At 41.3% G+C, this 15,442-nt stretch overlaps 2 protein-coding genes across 5 annotated transcripts in view; one reads left to right on the top strand and one right to left on the bottom strand.

Annotated features, from left to right (window-relative positions):
• Nucleotides 1-1,155: 1,155 nt before the first annotated feature.
• Nucleotides 1,156-9,518, bottom strand: CNIH4 (cornichon family member 4). 2 transcript variants are annotated; one of them, XM_086631749.1, is made up of 5 exons: nucleotides 9,425-9,518; nucleotides 7,820-7,888; nucleotides 6,633-6,745; nucleotides 1,981-2,121; nucleotides 1,156-1,399 (listed from the first exon to the last, which is right to left on the bottom strand). In XM_086631749.1, exons 1-5 carry the CDS (start codon nucleotides 9,491-9,493, stop codon nucleotides 1,372-1,374), a joined length of 420 nt encoding a protein of 139 aa, XP_086487875.1. In that variant the 5' UTR covers nucleotides 9,494-9,518; the 3' UTR covers nucleotides 1,156-1,371. The 2 variants fall into 2 exon arrangements, with proteins under 2 accessions (XP_086487875.1, XP_086487876.1); XM_086631750.1 differs by lacking the exon at nucleotides 1,981-2,121.
• Nucleotides 9,519-9,995: 477 nt separating this feature from the next.
• Nucleotides 9,996-15,442, top strand: part of NVL (nuclear VCP like) — a 45,941-nt gene continuing 40,494 nt past the window's right edge. For all 3 annotated transcript variants that reach the window (XM_086631747.1, XM_086631746.1, XM_086631745.1), the window contains exons 1-6: nucleotides 9,996-10,052; nucleotides 11,581-11,654; nucleotides 13,207-13,259; nucleotides 13,349-13,445; nucleotides 14,321-14,375; nucleotides 14,882-15,148. In XM_086631747.1, coding sequence (XP_086487873.1) covers nucleotides 9,996-10,052; nucleotides 11,581-11,654; nucleotides 13,207-13,259; nucleotides 13,349-13,445; nucleotides 14,321-14,375; nucleotides 14,882-15,148 — 603 coding nt within the window. The remainder of the gene's footprint in view (nucleotides 10,053-11,580; nucleotides 11,655-13,206; nucleotides 13,260-13,348; nucleotides 13,446-14,320; nucleotides 14,376-14,881; nucleotides 15,149-15,442) is intronic.

Raw genomic sequence — 15,442 nt, 5'->3', positions numbered from 1 at the left:
GTTTGATTTTTGGGGTGTCAAGTAGTCAGTGGCATGCAGCTGTGGTAGCTATTTCCCTAGTTCTTTCTTAATAAGCATAATATTCAGCATTTTTCATGTTTGCTACAGCTGAACTTGGACTTCCTCCATCATAAATTTAAAACCAAACTTTTCATAGAACAAACACTGAACACAGGGTATCTAGAGAAATCAAGCTTTAGTGTTGTCTTTTCACTGCTGGCCATGAAAACAATCTGCTAACTGCAGCTATACACCAAAGAACAAGCACTTAAGAAGTAAAAGCTCATAAATTTTAGGGCCTAATTACAGAACTGTATTTTTGAAGTGTTTCACTTCATACATGTTTCAAAAAACCTGTTTCTATGCACAGGTTACTGGACAGTGAGGGTACAAACTCAGGTTTATATACTTAGCACTGATGCAAGAACTGCACAAAAAGAACTTTGGTTCTTAGTGTCTTTGAAGCAGAGTCACACCAGAATTGGGATAACTAGGTTATGCCTTACCAGACCGCCTGCCCAAGCTAGACATATTCTTGACTCATCTCACTAGATATGGAAAGAGCAGGTTCATGGAGCAGCGACTGCAGATGGTCTTTTGCTCTGTAACCAACTCCAGCCCTGGTGCAATGTGATGTTTACTTTGTATGGAGGTCTATGACTTATTTCAAAGACAAAATATGAGTTGAAGGGAAAAAGCAAGTATTAATCATGGTTCTTATTTATCTGTTTTTCACTCTTACACACAAGTGTCACTTTCACCAAAAGGACCTTAATCCATCCAAACACAAGACTTCATACAGGTTGTTAGAGGGAGGGGTAGAAAGGGTGAAAAGCATAACTTTTATTCCATAGCTTTTTAGCTGGAAAAAACACTGACACAAAGATGCAAGCTGTGCTAGCATTCCACTTTGAAATCTATATTCCAAGTGCTGCTTCAAACTGGGCTCTAACAGGACAGCTTGACAGCCGGAGGCACATCCTGACACCTTTCAGTAAGAAGCAGACATTGAAACTGCACTTAAAATTTGTTCTGAAACTACCACTATTACCATCTCATGCTGCTGAAATGAGTTTCCCTCCTCATCATTTAATTCCTACAAGATCAGTTCTGTAAGCCAGGATTTCACCTTACAGAAGCAGCAGCTACAGCAGTTTGGATTGTAAAGGAACAAAAACAACCGCTACACAAATCCAATGTCTTTTGAAAATATTTTATGTTAAAAATACAGAAAAATATTTCTTGTTGAAAGAGGAAAAATATACTGCATGACGACACTGAGCTAGGCATGTTCGGAAGGTGTCTGTGGCTCCACAACCAGTCACTGGAGTGATGACCCAATCTGGCAGCCAATGGTTCTTTTTCAACTTCTCAATCATTTATCAAAGCCAGAATCATACTGTGACAAAACAGAAAACATGAGACCAGTGGATTACTGAAGCATGTGCAAGTAGGAACAGCTGTCACTTCCATGAAAGAGAACTGCACTTGATCCTGAAATAGAAAGTCAAGCCAACCATGCTACGTGCTTTGCTTATGAAGACAAGGACCGCAGAAGTAAGACTGCGGGAGAAGAACAGTAGTTCTTCCATCTTGTAGTAAGCGGCCCCATCACAGAACTCCTCCGTTTGTAACTTAGCTAGATCAACTTTACTTTTTAAAACAGAACTTGTAAAATAAACTTGGTCCTCGAGATGATTTCCATGCTCAATAGGCCACTATTCTAGGTTCTGAAGTCATGTAACTCTCTATGTTGTACTTAGTAGTGGGTTTGAGAGTTTCCAAACAATGTTTGATTGGAAAGAATAAAGGCATTTTAATGAACCTGGAGACAGCTGTCAAAATACATTATTGAGGCTTAGCAGGATGCAAAAAGATAAGACACTTGGGAATACCAGCAATTACACTAGCAGAATAGAGGAGACAAAAATAGCCGGCAGACAAGTCCTTTGTTTCTTGGGAGCAGTTTTTGAAACCAACCTGTAAAGGTACATGAAGAAACAGAGCAGATGAAAGCCTAGTTTAATCATGGCTTCCTTCATGTGTGATTTCAGTTGTCCTCGGTTGTGGATCTCTGTGGGATCAAATACCCCCATGTTTCCACTTGGCACCATGATGTACCTGAAAGTTTAAGAGAAAAAAAACCAAAAACACAACAGAAGTACAGTCATCAAAACACAAGGACGTGTCAGGGGAAGGGGAGAGCTTGCACAGAAGGGACTTTCATTTAAAGACTTGTTTCACAATTCAACATAAGGGAGCTCTTTAATTCTATTTCAGTTTCAGGATATTGCATGGATCTCTGCCACTACAACCCACAAAGAATAAGAGGACCAGTAATACTAAAAGTATCAGCCCATGCATAAATGGGAGGTTTCCAGGTAATAGTAAATTCCAGTTCATTTTAACTCCTGTTCACAGTTACTTGGTGTTATGAAGGAAAATCTACCCGCAGTGGAAAGATGCATTCGATGAAAGGTAATGGAAAATAATTTGTTTAGCTAAGAATTAGAGATTTATTTACCAAAAAAAAACCCCACAAAACCACCACAATGATGATCACAAACTTCAGTGGTCAAAATGAGATAGCATTAAGACAAGACAAAGGATCTGTGTATTATTCCCATCTCTGTCACAACCATCCTGCATTGTGACATTCTCTCATCCAGGATGACAGACTGGGCAGAAAAGAAGTTAAGCACCGCTGTCCAAACTCACACAAGGACAAAAATCAAATGAAACGAAGTGAAACGTAAGCAAGAGGGAGAATAAAACCAGCAAAACAAATGTTTATGTCCTGCGAACATTCAATAAGCAGCATGTTCTTTTGTCATAAGCATTTCTCAAGAGAGCAAACGCAAGCACACGAAGTTCTCGCTCCAGCTGAGCTCAGCCTAGAACAGCATTATTATTTCACCCAGATGTCATACAAGCTCTACCTTCCTGGAACAATACTCTTTCTACACAGGAATTTAACTCCGGGTGTTACACCTGGAGCAAAAGGAAGGTCTAAGAAGAGAATACTTTTTTTATTTTCTTTATATACTCAAAGAATGGCATCATTTGTACTTCCAAAGGCAGTCCCCCACCTCTTACAATGTTCATTTCAGTAAGAGGAGGGGAAGGAAGGGAACAAGAAACAAGGATGTTTTCTAGCAGGAGACAAAAAAACCCCACCCTTAAGACCACAGTATTTTTCAGTCCTTAACAGAGGCATTAAAAAGCACCGAGCATATCTGATTAATAACAAAGACAATTATGTCCCATGAAAAATAGTTCATATGAAATAATTATAGTTTGAAAGTCTCTTCTAATTTCAAAGTTTTAAGTGATTGTTCTATTTTCAGCATTTTAACACAAATTATTGTCCATTTACTGGAAATGTAGTGCATTTTATTGGAATAAAAAGAAGAACACAAGTTTCCTGTGCCAATATATCCTAAAAATAGATGGATAGTTTTCTTTTATCTCTAGGATATTAATGCTATAAAGGCAGTATTTAATAATTTTGCTTTTTAAGAAGAATGATAACACTTAAATGATGCAACTGAATTAAATCTTGTGGAAGTTGGCAGGTAGTTTTTGCAAGAGACCCACAAACTAGTACAGCTTACATTATACATCTAAGGAACTGTAGTCACGGAAATAATGATGCTAGATGCTGACAAACACAACTCAAGCCAGTTGTCATACCCTAAACAGCAAAAAATTTCTGCAGCAAAACCACATGGAATAAGAAAACTGTCGGCTTTAATGAACACAGACATTAGTGCCTCTGATATCTCCATTCAGTGGAAACTGCTGCTGCAGCAACAGCACATTTCCCCCTATATTGCACAATTTTGTAAGGGATGTGGAAGTCCTGGTCAGAATTTTCACTGCATTTTAAAGATTTTTTTTTTTTTGGTTTGCTAACTATTTTTTTCTTTAAATCCTTCAGTTTAAAGAGGGGTATGATCTACTTAAAGACATGACAAGAATCACATTATTTTGACCTATCATCTCAAGGACGTCTATATAACAAAGAGAAGGAAGTGTTCAATTTTTTTTTAAGAGTTGCTTTCTTTTTGTTTACTCACATTCAACATTTCCTTTCTAATTCTTGCTTCTTTTACATAGTAGTAGGTCTAAAAAATATTTAAGAACTAAAAAAATAACTATTTTGAAATATTATTAGATTTCAAATAAGCTGCTTCACTATCTAGTTTTAAAACAAGGAGAATTTAAGAAAAAACTATGTCTCACTGGAGACTGTATAAGAAACTACAAAATTCAGCGAAAAATGAACCACATTAAACGTGCATCTCAGTATGCCAAACAAGAAGGGCCAGTAGGATGTTAAAATAAACATGCTGCATCTTTGAATCAGTCTCCCCTGATGCTGTTTTTGACCAATTTATCCTCCCTGGAATTTGTTTCTGATGCCCCCTTCACACAAAACCTCTCTACACTCACTGAAATCACTGTGATAATTCGTAAATCAAGGCAGTACTGCCTGTAACTGCACCACTTACTCACCAACATTAAGCAGGTTTTGAAGGAAAGAGAATAAGGGGAAAGGATTATTATCAAAATAATTGTGTTGAGATTGAAGAAGTCTGTGCTTTGTAGAATATATAAGTAATAATTATTTTGATTTCTGTACTCATCTTGGAGTAGGATGATAATCTTAAACCTTTCTGAATTCATGTGCAGCAACATTTACTCCAGAAATTGGTTCTGGAAATACTGTAACACATGAAGATTTAAACACATTCCAGCTGATGCTAGAAGTTTGCAGCTCATGATAACGGGTTCACACTTTATCTGTTCCCACTTAATCCTAGTTTAGTAATTTGACACCTTCTCCTCTCTTCAATGTATTCAAACTACTTTACAGTCCACCATTTTTCTGCCTACCATACCTTGTGTCCATTGAACACTGGGTCAAATGTTAAGTTCTATCCCAAATCATCAGATTTCCTTTATAATACTAAACACACTTGCTTTTGCAGACCTCTAACTCCTTCACTATGGATGGGACAGTCCAGGCTATTAATGTGGGTGAAATTCCTCGATCCTCAGAAACAAGGCAGGATTAGCAATACAGATTTAACATTTTGACTTCTTGTGGCAGGACAAGCAAAGCATCGTATTGTCATATTCATATACTGCCTACACTGCACATCTAAAATTGAGGAAACAATCTTGAATTTTAGGATATTCAGAATGTCTACCCCACATATGACAAATATAAAATGAGAGCTGTCAATTCAAAACAGCAGTGAAACCTGCTGAAGTGTGGAAACTGAAATAACTGCATCTTTTAAAATTCTCTCTGACGAGGTTTAGAAGGGAAAGCGAGTGGCTACTTTAAACATTAACATAAATATGCAGAAGGAAGCAGCCAAGGGGCAACCAGTACAAGAAAGCTTCAAAGCTTCAAAACAAATGCATTCTCTCTCTAGTGTCTCTGTAGAAACCGTCTAGCATAAACCAAACACCAAATGCAAACTCCATACCTGCCAGCAGACACCAAAGGGAATACTAGTCATTTCATGCAATGGTGTATAACACAGTTGTACATACGGGTGGCCAAACAAAACTATCCCTATCTGTGTGCATTTAGGCAACATTTGTTTATTAAGCATACAAGTCATACTGTCTCATGTTACTCCAGCTTAGAAACATTTGAAGGCTTTGCTAACAGGTGATAAATGCATGGTTATTTTGCCCAAGAACGAGGTTATCAGTAAAGGGATCCTCAGCTTCTTTTTAAGGAGAGCTATGAAACCTCTTGTTTAATTTCACCAGCAACTGGACCCATCCCTGCAAATAGTTAGCCCTAGCAGGTTCAGGCAAACAAGAATTACAGCCAACTTTTTGTACCTATATCTTAAACATTTGGTCTTTTGGACTTCTCAATTAGCATAACACCTGTAAAGGTTCCATTCTCTGCACATCAAATGATACAAACCAAAAAGAACGTTTTTGAACCAACAGCCCCAATGTTGCCACATGGACACCCCTACTGATAAGTAAACAATTTAAAAGTGGTAGATGGCTCAGTATGCAGAGACCAGTAACACTGACAGTTTTCTTAAGATGAAAAGTCTGAAAACCTTTTCAAATACAAGAGACAAGATGGGGGACCAAGAACAATGCAAACGAGGGGGAGAGACAAGACAATAAATAAAGGAGAGTGAGGGGCTGGCTAAAACCAGGACAGGGGCATAACACCACAGCCAGTGGTTTTACAACCCTCAGCCACACTGACCTAAGTACTTTTACGCTGCTATCACTATCTGGCATATAGGCACAGTAGAAAAACATTAACCTCTGTGTTCGCAGTACTACTACATAATCCCTATTAACATGCTGCTCTTTCCTATGAACTTGGAAATGACTCACTTGCTGGGCACTAGAGAGAACGCACGGAAAGGCCAAAAGCTTCATATCCTTTACACTATTGGGTTTCTTGTAATTTTAATTGCAAAGAGAGGAGAGTTGTATGTTAGATCCACGAAGACTTGTTAGCAGCTCAAGAACACAACTGAAACATCTCAGCATGACATGTTATTTACCTTCATACTACATTGAAAGCTAAATAGTAATGGGAAAAAAAAAAAGGACACAAACCTCTTTGCACTTACCTATATATATTCCATGTTGCTACTGGCAAATTAAGGAGAAAGATGAACCAGTGCAACGAAATAAGCATTAATACAGTTACAACAGCATGGCCAATCACCTCAGGGAGCACCCACTGTGAAAAGGGAAGAAAAGAAAAAGAGTTATATGCACAAATGTAAATTCCTTTCTGAAAAAGGGATCTATACGGAGTTATCATCTGATTCTAATCATGTAAAACTCAGACAGAGAATTCAGGACAGAAGCACATGATTTCATCACAACGTGAGGAAATTAATACCTTCAGACAGATTCAATTAAGCCAGCCAGAAATCAGGCCCTAAGATATCATAACAGAGGTACTTTATCCAAGTGTTACAAAAATTTCTAGACAGAAGCACAACAGCTGTTTGAACACAACTTTATTACACAAGCTACACAACTTTATTACAACCCACTTAAGAAAGTGAGTTAAAGTACACAGTGCTCCTCTGAAATCACTGCAGAGAACAGTGGCTTTAGGAATGAGAGAAGCAGATAATTAAAATCTGCACAGACACAGGACACACAAACACCCTCAGGCTTGGAACAGATAAGAAAGTTGATCAATGTAAAAACTGGGATAATTAAATTGGGTCAGCCCCAGGCAATAACACATTTTTGGCTTGATAGTATCCTGCAGCATTCTCTCTCACACTAAGAAAGAAAATACCTTTAAATCAAAGCGAACACCCACGCGGGAAGGCCACACTGATTTAATGAAAACAGTTTTAAGCAGATTTGGTTAAAATGGTACTTTCCCTTATCACAGCAAAACTCTCTACAGTTCGAGAGAGGTTAGAAGCTATAAAGAAGCGTCAGAGAAAGTTGCTATAAAGATCTGAGCTCAGTCACGAGTCGACACCACCGGTGTGGCACACCTACAAGAAGGAAAGCACAGAACTCCAGAGCTCTGTGAAGAATTAAGTCTCATTCCCACAAATTCAGAGTAGCAACCCATCTCAGAGCACCAAGAGTCAGAAGGACAGACATTCGTGGCCGAATTTGCTGGAAGATGGGCATCCGAACAAGACAAGCAGACTGAAACAAAGGACACATGCAAAACACTGCCAATCAAGGCTCTTCAGATACACATTACACGCTTGTTATTTGTGATGCTAAGATGAAGGGCTGTTTTCTTAAACCACATTAAATGCAAAGAATAATTTACTTTATTGAGTTTTGAGCAGCATGATCTGGCGTTAATGTAGTCACATTCCAAATCTGATAGTGTAATTATCTGAAGTCCAAGATAAGGAAAACTTGCATAATAACTCAGGACACACAAAGCTTTATTTTTATCCAGCAAGTTGGGGAGAGCGCTCTGCCCTCAGTATAGACTGTCTTGCTCTAGAGCTGATCTGTATCCAAAGGCATATTCTGTATCTGTATCTATATCCAAAGGCATATTTCAATCAGTTACAACTCATTCCTACTTTAGGTAAGAAGTTAGGCCATGTTTTATCACCAGGCCAAGTGATTTTATGATGTTTTTCCAACAGCAACTGTTGCACAAGTGCTGAAGTTCAGTTCAACACTTTGAATAGGCCAGGGAGGCAAACTCAGTACGTTTAGTATCAGTTATTACCACAACATTTGAAACCATAACTTAAAGAGAATAAAAAGTTAATGCGCTTTTTAAACGCTCCTCAAGCCAAACAGTGCAGTTTTAAGAAGTGGATCTACTTTCTTTACATTTAAAGCAACATGTAAGATGGATTAATTCATCTTATGTCCTTTGCTAGGACATAAGAGAGTAACATCATCATCAAATGAACTTACAGCAATTGAAATATAAAGATTTTAGACAGAAAAGTGCTCTCAAAAAAGGCTTAGCACGCACGTGTGCACATCATCATGCTTATGTCTTGTAAAGCTCATGCTCCTTTTCTCCAAGAAAACGAAAGAGCATGAGATTTTTTTTCTATCCCTAAAAAACAAGTAGCCTTTTCATTTTTCAGCGAATAACCTATCCTTCTAAGATGAATTTCCTTCAATACTTCTGTACATTTTTTTTTCAGTTAGAACTGGGTAGATTCTGAAATAGCACAAGCATTTGAAAGATTAGGAGAGTCAATTCTCCTTTATTCAGAAAAATAAGAAAAGAAAGCCAAATCAATGCTTTTACATTCTAACGACACCAGACAGCAAAGACTGCAGGCAAGTTTGCAACAAAGAACATGGAAATTCTGTTTGTCGAGGAACTTTCAGTCTCCCAGCTAGGAGCTCACATCTAAAACAGGGAAAGGTATTCTTACAAATAAGGGACTACCGTTTGGCCGTGATTTTTTTTCAGACCCATCTAGTTTTTGAGGCTGTGAAACATGCTTTCAGCACCCTTTTCTCTACACCGACGCCACGTACACGCCACTTCTGCCGAGGCACGATGTATTTCCCATCGCACCGGCCGCACACGCCCGTGGCCGCCCGCAGCCGTTCCCTGAAGGAGCGAACATACTCCAGGCACTGACTCACTCGCCGTTTCCCTGCAGCGCGGCAGGGAAAACGTGTTCTCTCCCCCCACAGCCCGCACCGCACCCCGCCCCGCCCCGCTCCCGAGCGCTGCCGCCCCGGGCTGCCCCCGCCAGCAGCCGTTACCCGGCGCAGGCCCTCACGCCCCACCACCCTCAGCTCACCGGCCGCGGCCCCGCTCGCCCGCCCGCCCGCTCTCAGCGGCGCCTCAACGGGCCCAGCCCACCTCAGTCCCGCCGGGTGCGATCGCGACCCCAACCCTACCCGCCCCGGGCAACCCTCCAGCCCCGGAGAAGAAGGATACGAAGTAGACGGAGAGGAAGATGAGGGCGCAGCAGTCGATCAGCGAGAAGATGAAGACCACCGACTCCATCCCGCCGCGGCCGCCGCCCTCCCGGCCGCCGTACGCCACGCCCCCCGCCCGGGCAGAGCCGCGCTAGGCCCCGCCCCTCTCCGCCGCGCAGCATGCTGGGAAGCGGAGTCCCCGGGGCGGCCCGCGCCCGGCTCTCCTCAGGCAGCGCGTCGGGCGGTGGCCGGGGCGCGTTCCTCCTCTCCGTGGGGACGGTGTCGGGGATCCCACGCGGTCCCGGCAGATGATGGAGCGGGAGCGCCTATTTTGAAACGTAATAAGTGGCCCGGTGGGTCAGAGGCAGCAGAAAGAGGCGCGCCGGGAGCGAGGCCCCCCCGCTGCCGGGCCGGGTCGGGCCGCGGCTACAGGTGGGCAATTGGAAGGGGGCCTGCGGCGGTGTGTCTGACCGGGCGCTGCCTGCGCGCAATTCCCGCCTGGCCGTCGTGGGCTACCCCGCGCAGGCGCAGCGCTGGACAGCCCCTGGCCCCGCAGGAAGGCCCTCAGCCGGGGCGGGCGGCGGGCGGCGATGCGGAGCCGGCCGGGGCACTTCGTGGACCTGCGGCTGAAGCAGCGCGTTAAGCAGGTACCCGCCGCGGGCAGGGGGCGGCGGCGGCGGCCCCGCGGGGTGGCAGCTGGTGAGAGGGGGCTCCCCGCGGCCGGCACGGCGGGGCTCGCTTTTCTCCCTTCTCACTGTAAGGGAGCCTGAGCATCGGGCCTGCTCGGGTGCGGGAGGGAACGGCAGCGAGCGCCAAAAGCCGGCCTCGTTTCTTAGGACTTTATAAGGCTTTAAAAAGGTCTTTCCCTTCCCTTCCCCTTCTCTTTCCCCATCCTCATCAGTGTTTCTGATCCTGAAGCTGGCTGCTGTTACAAGTGTGAAATGACGAGTCAAAAAAAAGCCGACCCAACATTCTGGGTGAAAACACTCTGGGTACATACAGGCAAATTGGAAACATTTACATTTGGAAATGCGTACATCGATTATATTCAATGAGTGAAGAAAGGGAAAAAATGTGATTACTTCCATCATACATGTGTGGAGAGTGGGGAGAACAGTGATTCCTTTAGGTGGCATAGTGCGGTCTTATATTTTATGAATAGTTTTGGTGACTTCGCAGATTAAACACTGTTTTTCTGCATCTATGTGTAAGTGTACTCTGCTTGTAATTCCTGTAACTGCTTGAGGAAGCATGCTTATTTTCTTTTACAAGATCACAGTGACTGTGTCTTGAGTGTTCTGAAATGAAAGAGTCAGCTGTATTTATGGTAGGCTCGATATTTTGTGCAGGTCAGTAGCTGCCCATGGGTGACGTGAACTGTGACATAATTTTTAAAAATAATTCTGTGTTTAGTTTTAAGCAATTTGATTGTTTTAAACAGAGAAGTTAATTTACATGAGATTTTGAAAATCTCTTTGCTGTGACGTTTGCGATATCTTATCTGTTAGAGGGAGATTATCTGCTTTTTCTTTTTTAAGAAGGTGATCACCATTACAGTGAACTGATTTGGAGAGTGAGGGAAGAAAGCAAATGGAGAACAGTTATACCTGAAATGTAGTACCTTTTCTTATACTTTTATGATTTGTGATTTGAAAATGGGTTGGATCAGCTGTGGTCAGGAAAAAAAAGGCTTGATACAATTCATTTTGATTTATACACTTTTCTATAGTGTTCTTTGATACATCTTGTAAAGATTGAATTTCTTATCATGATAACATTCATACTAATTGATGTAGATTGTCTCATTTTTAAGGTAGGAGATCTAAACCAAAAGGAGGTTAGCTGAGGGAAACCAAGAAGCTTAGAAGGACTGACAGTACCATTGTGTGTGGGTTACAAAGTAATTTTTCTTACTAAATGAAAACAACAGAGTGCACTAGCAGAAGTCACTTAAACACCAAAATACAGTATGCTCCTTTTCCCCAGGAAATGTACTAGCTAGTTAGCCGCATCTTAGTGAACAGTTCATTGGGAAATACTGTCTAGTATGTTCCAAGGCAGTTCAAAGCTCTTTCTGGTTTTCATTTGACTTCTAAGAAAAGCACATTTGAACTAGCTGTTCTGATTAAATGATTGACAAAGATTTTATTTGCTGTTCAAAATTCTTCTTTTCAGTATCTTGCAAGTAGTAAATGTGGCCAGTATGTTGACATTGGAATTCTAGCATCTGATCTGCAGAAAGCATACAGGTGAGCAAAGATCTGTATTCTTATATTCTACATTCAAAATATGGAATATATTATCTTGTTATTTTGCATTTGCGTATTTTTCGCAGAAGAATAATTTTCTCTATGCTAACTTCATTACCAGTTGTTGAGGTTGATTGAAACAATAAGATCATTTCGACTCTAGTGTTTTCCTCTGCTGTTATATCTTGTAATTTATATTTTCTTAATGCACTGGCATTGCAAGATCTAGTTGTGATATGGTTTTTGTGGGTTGCTGTTTTTTGTTAATTAAACATGTTCTGTTTATTTGTGCCTTGTTAGAGAAAGGCAGCCAAAACCCTCGCTTAGGATGCCAGGTCTTGGGTTTTTGTTTTGTTTTTCCTCTGTCAGCATTGTATAAAAGCAAATAAATAAAATATATCCTCAGTAAGTGAAGGTAAAATGTTGGTAATTTTTGTTTACGTTTAAGGGTGCCCGTTGAGTCAAATTTTCCCATGGTGACCATTATGAATTATCGCAGTTATTCTTTCTGGACTGTCTTTTTTAGACTGTAGTCCTGTGTCCATATGTTCTTATTTGAATTAAACGATTGGTAGTCTTATGAAATAGAATCCAGCATGCTTGTTTATACATTGCTGCTTCTCTATATCTACAGTTAAAGAGGACCATAGGATCATAGAATGGTTTGGGTTGGAAGAGACCTCAAAGATCTTCTGGTTCCAACCCCCCTGCCATGGGCAGGGACACCCTCCACTACACCAGGTTGCCCAAAGCCTCATCCAACCTGGCCTTGAACACTTCCAGGGATGGGGCATCCACAGCTACTCTGGGCAACCTGTTCCACTGCCTCACCACCCTCTGAGTGAAAAATTTCTTCCTTAGATCTAATCTAAATCTACCCTCTTTCAGTTTAAATCCATTGCCCCTTGTCCTATCACTACACGCCCTTGTAAAACGTCCCTCTCCAGCTTTCCTGTAGGCCCCCCTTAAGATACTGGAAGGCTGCTAGGTCTCCCCAGAGCCTTCTCTTCTCCAGGCTGCACAGCCCCAACTCTCTCAGCCTGTCTTCATAGCAGAGGTGCTCCAGCCCTCGGATCATCTTCGTGGCCCTCCTCTGAACCCGCTCCAACAGGTCCATGTCCTTCTTGTGCTGAGGACTCCAGAGCTGAAGGCAGTATTCCAGCTGGGGTCTCACGAGAGCAGAGTAGAGGGGCAGAACCACTTCCCTTGACCTACTGGCCACGCTTCTTTGGATGCAGCCCAGGATATGGTTGGCTTTCTGGGCTGCCAGTGCACATTGCCGGCTCATGTTGAGCTTCTCATCCGCCAGCACTCCTTGATAACTTTTACTCAATATCCCTTTAGAGACCAGTATAGTTTAGTGGTTTTGTTTCATCCCAGTGATTGAGCTATTCGAGGCTTAAGAAAAAACAATCGCATTTTCACATGGTTGGTTTTTAGTAAGAACTTTGGTATATACTTACGATGTATTTTTTCCACTGAGAATGACAGTATGTTGGGGAGAAAAAGCAGTCGGTGCAGCCTGTTTAGATGTTGTTTGTTTGTTTTTCAGTGCAGAATATGGACGAAGAAAAAGAAATGCTTTTAGAATACAAGTTGAAAAAGGTAGTTCCGTTACCATTATGTCCTAGACGCAAAATTCTGCGATTATGCTTTGACTGGTTTCTTAACACATTTGAAACTTTTTCTTTCAGTGTTTGGAATAATCAGTAATGAAAAAGAACGTGAAGATTTAGCAGTTTTAGAAGCTGAACATGTGGCAAAAAGAGCAAGGCAACAAGAGAAAAATGAGTAAGAGGAATTTTTACCGTTAGATCACTTTAATTTAAACGCCATTAGTATTTAGCATTTCTTTAGAGCTTTCTGTCTTCATATTGTTACATTTTGGTAGTTTTAAGGCTACAGATAGATCCTTGATTTCCCATAGGCTTGTCTTCATCAGAAGTTACCTGTAGTTAATGGAAGCACTTTTTTCACTGAAGACAAACATACTAGAACCAATCATGATTTCTCTGTTATGGGGAACGTACAGCCCTGAATTAGTGGATATCCTTGGGGCTTCCTCATAGTTTTCCACAGTCCTTATGTGATTCTGTTCCTTTGTTTTGTTCTTAATCTTTCTTGGCCGTGAGAGATATTAGCTAAATCTGAGAGACAAAACTACAAGACAGGCTATTCAGGGTAAATCACCACTGGGTTTGAGATTGGAATTAAGATTTCCTAACTCCTAACCCTGTGCATAGTCTCATGGACCATTCTGGCTTCTCTAAACTGTGATAGATAATAAGGGTGTCATGGGATATAAGGACATTGTAATCAGAAGGACTAGTCTAGTTCATCAGTGATTTGCTACTACTTGCGTTATGCATGTGATCGTTTGGTGAACTGAATCAGATTGATCCTGCATCGCTTTTTTTATTAGGACTGTCTTTCAGCCAGGTTGTCAAGTTGATCCAACTCATCACAGACTGGGAAAGGATGCATTTTTTTAACTCTTCGTAGTAGTAAATTTAGAGCATGCCAGTCAGGAGTTTTTCTCCATTAGACTACATATCATGGTTGTGAGGAATTACTTTGTGGAAATTGCATTTATTTTGTTTTGTGGGTGTCTCACTTGCAGTTCTACTCTGATACATTAATAGTTTTTGTCTTCCTTTCATGTAAAGGACTGCAGGAAGTGCCACAGATGACTCCGATTATGATGATTATCCAGAAGATCTAGTAAGTTGTATTTTTTTATGATAACACACAATTGTATTTTGTGAGATTGCAATGCACTTGGAGAGTTTAAAAGTGGAGATGACAATGAGATATAGTCAGAGTTGGCAATTCTAACTGAGCTAAAATGAGGCCTTTTTCTGGAGAAAAGGAAGATATGCGGTGGGGAGTCACTTTTCAGGAAAGCACACTGGGGCCTGAAAGACTTGCCTGTCGAAGGAATGAAATGATTGAAGGAACTGGCATATCTGGCTGTTACCAGAAGAGGTGACTTAATGAACAGGGGTCATTTCAGGGTAAATTGCAAAGGCTGTTGCCTCTTCACCAGCAGCTGCAGTTTTGCATGCAGTTATTTGATTTGCAGAGGAGTGGGTTGGAAGATGCATGGCTAATTTCTCCAGCAGGGATGATGCTAAATTATGTTTACGAAATAGTTTTCATTGGCCTCTTAATATAAATAATCCAAGTTGTAACCTGAATATTTTCTTTTAAAATGCATGAATCTGCAGTCTACAAATCACATGAACAGTTCTCTGCTAAGCTTGTACAAGAAAGGCAATCCCGATTCGGTTCCAACCACTCCAAAAAATGAACCAATGGCAACCCCGCCTCCTGCGCAAACAGCACCTCAAACAAGCACCCTCTCACCGGGAGCAAAAGTTGAAACACGCATCTCTGAAGGGGGCTGGTTCATTGATAAGACTCCGTGCGGAAAAGACTTTTTCATTGACCTTTCAGAGGATGGAGAAGGAGATGAAAGGAAACCGATTTCTGAGGTACTGTGTTTTACAGCCCTGTGTGGTTTAAGGAGCGAGTGTGAATATAATTTCCTGTGTAATTTGACGGGCTTTTGAAGGGTGATACTGAGACCAAAACAGATTGTCTGAATTTTTAAAATATGTTATTTTTATTATAAACATGCATGCTGTGTTTAAAGATAGTAAACATGTTAAATAGAAAGGAAAGCTTGACTTAAGTCCAGCGGAGTACTTGGTTCTAGCTTGGTTTCTTAAGAAGAAAGGGCTTAGCCCACTGTTCTGCCATGTCAGAAATGATTTCTGAACGTTCTG

Source organism: Tauraco erythrolophus, chromosome 2, assembly GCF_009769465.1.
Source record: "Tauraco erythrolophus isolate bTauEry1 chromosome 2, bTauEry1.pri, whole genome shotgun sequence".
Classification (NCBI taxonomy): Eukaryota; Metazoa; Chordata; class Aves; order Musophagiformes; family Musophagidae; genus Tauraco; species Tauraco erythrolophus.
Note: the sequence above shows the minus strand (reverse complement) of the source record. Positions and strands in the feature narration are given on the sequence as shown.